Source organism: Agrilus planipennis, unplaced genomic scaffold (assembly GCF_000699045.2).
Source record: "Agrilus planipennis isolate EAB-ADULT unplaced genomic scaffold, Apla_2.0 scaffold105, whole genome shotgun sequence".
In the NCBI taxonomy this organism is placed as follows: domain Eukaryota; kingdom Metazoa; phylum Arthropoda; class Insecta; order Coleoptera; family Buprestidae; genus Agrilus; species Agrilus planipennis.
Genome location: NW_020438878.1, coordinates 265991 through 276016, shown reverse-complemented (window position 1 = coordinate 276016; position 10026 = coordinate 265991). Strand labels below are relative to the sequence as shown.

At 34.3% G+C, this 10026-nt stretch overlaps 1 protein-coding gene across 3 annotated transcripts in view; it reads left to right on the top strand.

Annotated features, from left to right (window-relative positions):
• Positions 1-6896: 6896 nt before the first annotated feature.
• Positions 6897-10026, top strand: part of LOC108737736 (general odorant-binding protein 83a) — an 8669-nt gene continuing 5539 nt past the window's right edge. Inside the window, exons 1-5 of one of the 3 annotated variants that reach the window (XM_025981437.1) lie at positions 6897-7007; positions 8038-8113; positions 8542-8630; positions 9572-9674; positions 9749-9813. In XM_025981437.1, coding sequence (XP_025837222.1) covers positions 6963-7007; positions 8038-8113; positions 8542-8630; positions 9572-9674; positions 9749-9813 — 378 coding nt within the window. In that variant the 5' untranslated portion in view covers positions 6897-6962. Of the gene's footprint in view, positions 7008-8037; positions 8114-8198; positions 8631-9571; positions 9675-9748; positions 9814-10026 lie in introns of those variants that run through there. The other 2 variants (XM_025981438.1, XM_025981436.1) reach the window with 2 other exon arrangements.

The following is a 10026-nucleotide window of genomic DNA, read 5'->3' as shown; positions in this document are numbered from 1 at the left end:
TTATAAGTAACAAAATGGGTGGGATAGAGTAGTGTTGGTGTAGACTAAAGTCAACAGGTATGCGTAAGTTCAATAACTTATGTATATAGTTGGGACATTCAAAATTGGCATAGTCCGCAATAAAACGGTCGTACAGTCGACTCTCGTTAATTCGAAAGTCGAGGGACTCTTAAAATATTACGAATTATCGAGTGTTAGAAATATCAAATGGTTCGAAATTTTTGAGAGAAAATATAGGGTTGTTCGGAAAGTCATTTCGTTTTTTCCCGACAGAGGATTTAATTGTATTCTTTTGCACCCAACTTCACATTTAAGCCGTATAATTTTTATATGCTTTGAGAGCTCATATAGCAAGGCTTGTGTGTGAAAAATTCCAATTAATTCTACGCAGTAGTTTTTGGTTGGTGCCCTTTTAAATATGGAGAGCGATAAGCAGCATTTTCGACATATCTTACTGTTTTACTACAGAAAGGGTAAAAATGCTGTTCAAGCCAGAAAGAAATTGACTGATGTGTATGGAGAAGGTGTGTTGACAGTACGCCAGTGCCAGAACTGGTTCGCTAAATTTCGATCCGGCAATTTTGATGTCGAAGATGCACCACGTTCGGGAAGGCCGGTTGAAGCTGATAAAGACGCGATAAAGGCATTAGTTGATGTGAACCGGCGAATAACAACACGTGAGATCGGATTGAGGTTAAATTTATCAAATTCAACAGTTTATGACCACTTGAAAGGCCTGGGATTATCCTCGAAGCTCGATGTATGGGTTCCCCATGTTCTCACAGAGAGAAATCTGTGTCGCCGCATTGACGTCTGCGATTCGCTTCTCAAACGTCACGAAAATGATCCGTTTTTGAAGCGCATCATCACTGGGGACGAAAAATGGGTTGTATACAACAACGTCAAACGCAAGAGGTCATGGAGCAAAAAAGATGAACCGGCTCAAACCATTTCCAAAGCCGATATTCACCAAAAAAAGGTGATGCTGTCTGTTTGGTGGGATTTTAAAGGAATCGTTTTTTTTGAGCTTTTACCGGATAACACAACGATTAATTCGGAAGTCTACTGTCATCAGCTGGACAAACTGAATGATGCACTTCAACAGAAAAGGTCAGAACTAATCAACAGGAAAGGTGTAGTGTTTCACCAAGACAACGCGAGACCTCACACAAGTTTGGTCACTCGCCAAAAGCTTTTACAGCTTGAATGGGATACAATGCTACACCCACCATATTCTCCAGACCTGGCACCATCGGATTATTATTTGTTCCGGTCACTCCAAAATTTTTTAGACGGTAAAACCTTCACCTCAAATGAGGAGGTCAAAAACCTCCTCGATCAGTTTTTTGCCAGCAAAGACCAAAAATTTTATGAGCGTGGAATTATGCTACTACCAGAAAGATGGCAAAAGGTGTTGGACCAGAACGGTCAATATATAATTTAATAAAGTATTTGTTTATTATACGAAAACTGTCTTTCATTTCCACAAAAAAAAAACGAAATGACTTTCCGAACAACCCTATAAATAAAACTAAACAAACCAATTCGTGCGGAGGTGTGTGTCAAACTAATCATAATAAAAACAAAGGCTTGATGATACGGTGATACAAGATTGAATTTGCCTCAAAATGTATGTATGTACTTACAATCTTTCTATCTTTTTCTCTCTGCAACTTTGAATTGTCGAGTGTTCGACGCCCATGAGTTCGAATTAACGCGTCGTTAGCAATTAGGTATTTTTTTCGTTCGAGTTACCAAGTGCATGAAAATGTATTGATTTAGTTCGAAATATAAAGAGATTTTGTAGGGAACTAATGATAACTTTGAATTATAGAAAGGTTAGAATTATCGCATGTTTGAATTTACTTTCTTCTTTCAACTTAACTAGACTAGAGATGTCAGGTAGGAATTGCAGCGGATAATAATAAAGAAACAGGAATAACATTTCACCAATTGATGTGTAATAGAAAGAGTATTTAAGCATGTTGCCAGTATCGCACTTCAACCTTCTCAGGAAGTTAGAAAAGCAGCTATAAGCCGACCCTGAGTACCTAAGCAACATCTAACCGCTGCACCGCTTACTGTTACTCGGTTATCTCTTTTCACTTTGTCTGTACTACTCAAGAAGTATTTCCTAACATAACAAGGGCGTATTCAAAACTCAACAAATGAATACAATCCCAAGTGGAAACAAGAAAGAAGATACGCCCAATCTCACAGATAATTTAATAGGGAACTTTGCCAATTTTGATCATCCCAACTATATCTGCTAACTTGGACCGACAGCCAATTTGCAGATATCAAGTATGAGTGTTGATTTTTACATTTAATAATATTTCACAGATCATTGTTAAACACTAATAATCAACACTACCAGAACTTCCCATCGGCGGCAATTTCTGCCAGACGCTTCAAAGTTTGCAAACAAAATCGTAGTTTTACTTACAGTCTGAGTCTTCCTTTTTAAATGTGATCCTTGTAGGGAACGATTTCAATACTTTTTGTAAGCAGTCAGACCAATTGTAGAGGCTAAACATCTTCCCCTGCTAACATGACTAGATCTCACCCATATTGTTACTCAGAAAATAAGTAGAACCTGGCGGCTCTGGGATCTCGTTCTATAACAAATTTATATTTTTATTTATTTAAGAAAGGGGGGCTATAACTAAAATGTTGCAAGAGAAAGTGGGGGGTTGCGATCATAAATAAGTTAAAAAGGGGTTGCCCTCAATAGCCATATGCAATGGTTTCTGCTGAATAAGTCATATCTCAAGGGTCGTCCAATTGAATATTGAAGAAAATATTGTACCTCTAAGGGTGTAAAATTTGGGGATGATTACAATTTTTAACTTTTTAAATTAATAAAATTTTAAAGGTTGAACTTGAATCATTCGTAAAAGCTTGAAGTCTATATTATTTGATTCAAAAGCAAATTGGTTGAATTTATAGTTGTTAGCGATTAATCTCCTACTTCTTTAAATACAGGGTGTTCAATTTCAGGCAAGTGAAATTCCTTTTGCACTCTATGATTGCAATTGGTTTTCAACAAACAAAAGTTTCATCAAATCAATGCTTATTATAATGACTCGCATGTACAAACCCATATACATAACTATTGGATCTATTTCGCCCATTACGTTGGCAACATTTGTATCGGTAAGAAAAACACCTTTTTTTGATAAAGTCTTTTTCTATATTTAATTTTAAAAACTAATACCTTGATTACCAGAAACTGAACGTTACTACTTAAAAGTTTTTAATCATGAATTCTACTTATTAACGTAACATTTACTATAATCCTACTCTTATCTTTTATTTTACTTTCTAGATCACAAAAACAGGCTACTCATTCCTTGCTGTATTTAAAAAAGGTAAAACATTCCAGAAGCTTCAGGAAAATTCTTTCAATGAGTAATTAGTATCAATAAGTATTATATCTTAAGCAATGTATTAATATTTACTCCTGCCTTCGTGATGATATTAATTAATGTAATAAAATCTATAAAACTATTTTTGTATTTTTATTATATTTCGTGTAATCCAATTATAATCGATATACGTAACACATTCTCATTCAATAGGAACTTGCAGTATGGAATAATATAGAGACGGAGTATAAAGTGTGATACACTATGCTTCGTACGGGTGCAATGCTGATAGTAAATATACTATAGACTGTCTTTATATACAACAATCACAGCTTTTTTGTCATTAGACAATACAAACCGGCCAGTACCGCCGCAACCGCTATGTCCCTGCATTTTAAACCTATAATATCTTCGAAAATATTCATTTAAATTAGATGCTGTAAAGGGCCATATTAATCTATATCAAATGCGCGTTGTATTTAAAAGTACTTAATTGGATAAGAATTAATGCTATATTGCTTAAAATCGCTTCGTAAATAAGCCATTATTTCTCGTAAAAGGATAAAAAATGGTTATTGTGGGTTATCCCTAAAAGATAGATATATACCATAGCTTTTTTCTAGACATTTTTAAGATGTACAATACTGTAGTGTATTATTTTGATCTATCTCGTAGAGTTCAGCCACCGTTTGAAATGTAAGCGCAAAAAAATGTGTTTATTTACAACATTACATTACAAACCTCTAAAATTATCAGTGTTTCTCTACTACATTATGCATGTATTATACAATTAAACCTTCCTCTTGAATTACTCTATCTATTGAAAAAAAGCCGCATTAAAATCCGTTGCGTAGTTTTAAAGATCTAAGCATACATATGGACAGATAGCGGGGGAAATGCGTTGCATGATTTCGTTACATACCATCTCGCATTAAAAGAACTTACCGTACCGTGCGTAAAGAAGTTTCACTTCAAAAATTCTATTTCCGCATAATCCATTTATTTCGAGAAAATTTTCAACCCCGACTTTAATGACATGCCATAGGCTACGTTCATTAGTTTTTACTTTGCATCAAGCGTACATTCATTTGTCTTTAGAAAGTTAGTTCAATGGACAGTCCTGAAATTCTTTGAATGCACCACGTAAATTATCTTTCTAATATTGACCATGATCTTTTTCATCAGTCAATATTTTGTATTGTGTTTTCTAATGTCTTATTCAGAAAGTAGATATTTACCTGTCACAGCTAATAAAAAATTAACGTGCTCATTACGGTAGATAATATTAACATGAATATTGAATGAATTCAGAAATACAAACGACAGGCGTACATATAAACAGTATCTAACTTATAATTATCTCTACGCTGGTTGATTTTAAAAATGCAAAGCATAATTAAAAAACCATAAATTATGGCATTTTCTCAAATTAGGAACATTGTTCTATAACTGATATCGGATGCATGTACATCTATAATGAATAAATAATACCCAACTGCAAACATAATTAAGTGATAATAATATACACTTATCATCACTAATAAACAATAAATAGATAAATAGATTGTACAACGAAAATGTCTCCTGTTTTCCACGTACATATGTAGTTTTACATAATATATATTTGTACAGTTTTCTGAAATTGATATGCTCATTATCAGGCGTACAGAAAAAGGCATAGGGTAGCTTTTATCCAGAAAAAAAAATACTGTCTCAAAGATAAAAAAAAAATAGATTTATGTAGTCGTCGATGATCTTTGGTACGAATTTAGAACATAAACTCGAGCGAAGTTGCTGGTAAAAACTATCATGAAATTTTGTATACACACTGTTAGGGGTACAGGAAAGGACATAGCGTACCTTTTCATCATCATCATCATAAGGTTTTCAGTCTTAAGACTAGTTGAACACGCACCTCCACTCTTTCCTATCCTGAGCTAATCTTCGCATTTCCCTAAAACTAGAAAAAAGAAAAAAACTTTTGGGTGTTTCATTCCCACCAGCCAGTAATGCTGGTGGGCGGGCAGTCCCTCCGGACTATGCCGGAAGGCCCTCTTCAGCCTCCTTTCAGGAATAGTGGGAATGGGTGGTTGGTGGTTCGGGTGAGAAAGATGAGACGGACGAAATGAAGACAGAAGAGAGTGAAAGATTATCTGTGGAATATTACTGCCTCAGCATTTGCCTAAGTGATCCAAGGAAACCACAGAAAAACTTGGACCAAGGCAGACGGACCCGGAATCGAACCCGCGTCCTCCCGAATGCTAAGCAATGGTCTAGACTTCTAGGCCATGCCGCTCGGTCTAAAATTAGAACAACCCACATCCTTAAATATTTGCGAACAGTAATCTAATCTAGATCTACCTCTACCCCTCCTAACCTCCGTTTCTGCCTCCACTATGTCTCTGACTAGACCTTCATGCCTGAGAAGGTCTCCTACCAACCTACCTCGCCTAATGCTTATTGACTTCCATAGAGTCCTCTGTTCTCATATTCTTTCTAACACCTCTTCATTTCTAACCTTCTCTATTCTCGTTATCCTCATCATTCGCCTGTAACACCACATTTATTGATGACATCCACCGAGGTAGTCCCCGCCCGGACATCCGAATGGGGAACTAGTTTACGTCCGGAGTGCTTTAACCCAGAGGACGCCATCATTTTGTTTCGATGAGTTTTACTTGGGATATCGTAATGTCTTGGTTTCCCGTTGCCTTCCACATCGCAGTATTGTGTATCAGAGTGCCATACGGATCCTCGTGATCTCTGTCACCCTGAGTACTGAAAAAGCTGCTGCCCTCTTTCAGGGACTTGTCTTAGTTTCACTTTAAGAACACTCCCATTATGTTTCTTAAAGAGAAACCAGACCTTTCATTCAGAAAAAATACAGTTCCCAAGAGATGGAAAAAACTAGTTGTATGTGGTCGACAATGATCTTTGACACGTATTTAGAACATCAACGCGAGCGAAGCTGCGGGTAAAACCCATCATGAAATTTTATATAAACATTGTTAGAGATACAGAAAAGGACATAGGGTACGTTTTACTCAGCAAAAAACACTTTTAGCGAGGGATAGAAAAAATTAGTTTTATGTGGTCGTCGATGATCTTTGAACTAGTAGTAGAAGCTACTATTTTTATAAGGTTTTTTTGTTTTGACTGCATAATAGCTATCAAAAAAAAGTTCAATTTAATTTTTTGGTTTTCCTCTAAACAATTTTTAAATTATTGAAAAGCTATGAAAGGTTAGCTTAAAAATTTTTTAACCACTAATTTATCCTATAATAGTAATTAGCCTAATGTTCTTGCTTCCTTCATATCATTTTATATGTTGTTGGTAATATTCTAACAATCGTAAATAATTTCTTCAAAATGTACATTAAAATTACATGTATCAGTAATTTTTTAAATAACAATACATTACTCTCCGCAAATTATTCGTAACATTTTAATAAATAGTTTAGTAAGGATGTTTGATGTCAAGGTGAACAGAATTGTCTATAATATTACTGCAATAAAATCAAAAATTTTGTTTTTATTGATTCATTCATACGTAAATAGTGCACAGAGAAGATTAATAACAGAAACATTCGCAAAATGTGGCTCAAGTTTGCATTGATTGCCGTTTTACCGTTTATCCTGGTAAGGTAACCTTTTAAAATAAATAAAAACTTATTATCTAATATTTAAAGAATCTTAGCTCTCTTTTTGCACAAATTTCAATTCAAAAATTATAAGTATTACAAAAAACGAATGAAAAGCTTCAATTTAAGTTTTTTAGTTTATGTAATATAATAATTTAAGGAATAAGACCGAATATTTTCATATTTTATTGAGTGGATGTGAAGTTTGTGACACCGTCTTTGGAAATGCCAATTTTTTTTGATGGATTTGCTTAGGACCATAAGAGTTACGGTAGGAAATGACAACACAAACGAAGTGAGCCTATTCTATTGTATATACAGGGTGTCCCAAGCAAGCGGGCTTCTTCAATAACTGCTTTATAGTTGAAGATATCAAAAAACGTTTCTTACAAAAGTGGTAACAAATCGGTATAAGTTTACTCAAAACAGAGCAGTCACTGAAGAAACCCGCTTGCTTGTGACACCCTGTATATCGTAACTAAAGCTCACAATTTGGCCAAGATCGGTAAAGTAGTTTTTGCAGAATTGAAAAATATTCCAGCAATATACCAGTCTNTCCCAAGCAAGCGGGCTTCTTCAATAACTGCTTTATAGTTGAAAGTATTAAAAAAAGTTTCTTACAAAAGTGGTAAAAAGACGTTTTAAGTTTACTCAAAACAGAGCAGTCACTGAAGAAACCCGCTTGCTTGTGACACCCTGTATATCGTAACTAAAGCTCACAATTTGGCCAAGATCGGTAAAGTAGTTTTTGCAGAATTGAAAAATATTCCAGCAATATACCAGTCTGACCGCACATTAATCCTGATTTTTTTTTTACGTAAATAAGACCCACCTTATAATAAGTTAGCAAATGAAAGATTTTTTTTTTAATTTATTTTAATTGTTGTTCGAGATGTTATTCCAGATCAATTAATACTAAAAACTAATACATTATATGTTTGGCAGTATTGCAATCGTAAACGTAAACTCTACTTTTGTCTTTTATTGTTTATTAATGTTAAATATTATATTTTCGTTATTGTTTCAAGTGCATATCCGAGGAGATGATGGAATTAGCAAAAATGCTCCATGATAATTGTCAAGGGGAAACAGGAGTACCTGAAGGTATAAAAATCTGTTGTTACTAGTCTATTATTCCTGCACAATAGTACAACGTCCTGTATATTTCAATGACAGGAGCCTTTTCTTGTCATATAACTAACCTAATTATGTCTTTTTTCTTTAAAACAAATTAAACTTTTCCAAATTCCGAGTGAATCGTTCTTTTAAAATAGGTGCATGGTAATAAAATAGATGAAAGACAACAAACAAAGTCATATTGTTCTTATAAAAATTCTAATTAGTATGAAAAGAATCTAACTAAAATGAGTGAAGAAACGAACTGGTATGAATGTATAGACTACGACGAATATCGTATGTTTTTGGTAGCAATTTTGATACCCCTTTTGGTCGTTTACAATACCACATTGCCTGTCCTTCAACTTGTGGCTTATTCGATGTTTTTTGTGACATTGTTTATCATGTTCTTGCAGAAATGATAGAAAATGCTCGCAAAGGTGATTTTGCCGATGACGATAGATTTAAATGCTACTTAAAGTGCGTCATGGTCCAAATGGCAGTGGTAAGTCCAACATATATATTTTTACACCTTGGAATTCTATAAACCTGCCAATTATTATATAATATTCATTTCCTGCTTCATGCGATCCACGTGGAGTGGAGATTTCAAGATAGTTTATTAATTTTGAATCAAAAAAATCAATATAAACGTGTGTGGCAGCTATCGCTTCACAAGATTGTACAATTTAAGTTTTGTGATGTAAATCGTGTGCAATATTAAGTATAAGTAATTTTCAAAATTTGAGGTAATGTCATATTAAAATCAATCAAGTATTCTTGATACACTTCTACAAGAAAGTGAGCATATTAACTTTTACACTCTTTAAAATGTTACAGAAATGACGATTGTTTCCAATTTTTGAATTATCTGACTTAGAAATAGGCATGAAACGAATATACCTAATAAATAAATGAAAGTTTGTGTTCACGGATTTTTACGTGAAGGAGTCTGTTAGTTTGACCACTATAGCTTCTTTCGCAATTAGCGCAGGGCATTTTGTAAATTGTACTTGGTTTTATGTTTATTAGATATTTATCATAATATTTCTGAAAATGCCTCAAATTAGAGACGAAACATCGGTGCTGGTTTTGTTATAATATCCTTATGCCCCTGATCGTCTTTACTTATTTTATTATACAACTAAAGAGGAAGAAATGGAACATAGAATGTCTTTTTATTCCCACTTCTTTTTTCCCGAATTTGATTATATTTTCCCAAAGATTCTTATGGCTAGTAGTCTTAAAATTGTCATTTGTACCTCTTCTAAAAGTAATAGTTTTATGTTTTACAGTATTAGGTTTATAACTGCTAAATATTTTACAGTTGTAGAAGCGTATTAAGAAACTGGGGTTTCTCTCGATATTCTTTTATGTCCATGATTATATATTTTATTTTTTTATTTTTCTTTCTTTAATATAACTACATATTGTAATTGGCTTTAGATGAATGACGAAGGAGTAGTGGACCCTGAAGCGGTGGTTGCTGTTCTACCCGACGAATTGAAAGATGTTTTGTCTGGAAGTATAAGGGCATGTGGCGGGAAAGGTAAGAATTTCAGTTAAATTCTTTATTCATAAACGATATATAAAATCAAGCTACATTATTTAATGTTATTTTAGTTGGAAAAGATCAGTGTGAAAATGCCTGGTTAACTCATAAATGTTACTACGAAAAGGAACCTGAAGTAAGTACAATATACGAGGGTGGATTGATAAGTTTCCGGCCTAACCAAGAGATGACGCCACTAGGCCTACCTTGAGGTGACATTCTATAGTACCATCCTTGGATAGCTTGTAGCTATAGTTTCAGCCCGATCTCCTTGCTAGTGTAGGTTTGACAGCACGCTGAACAAGACGCCTCTGTGGTTTTCGTAAAAATGGAAAAGCAGGAAAATCGT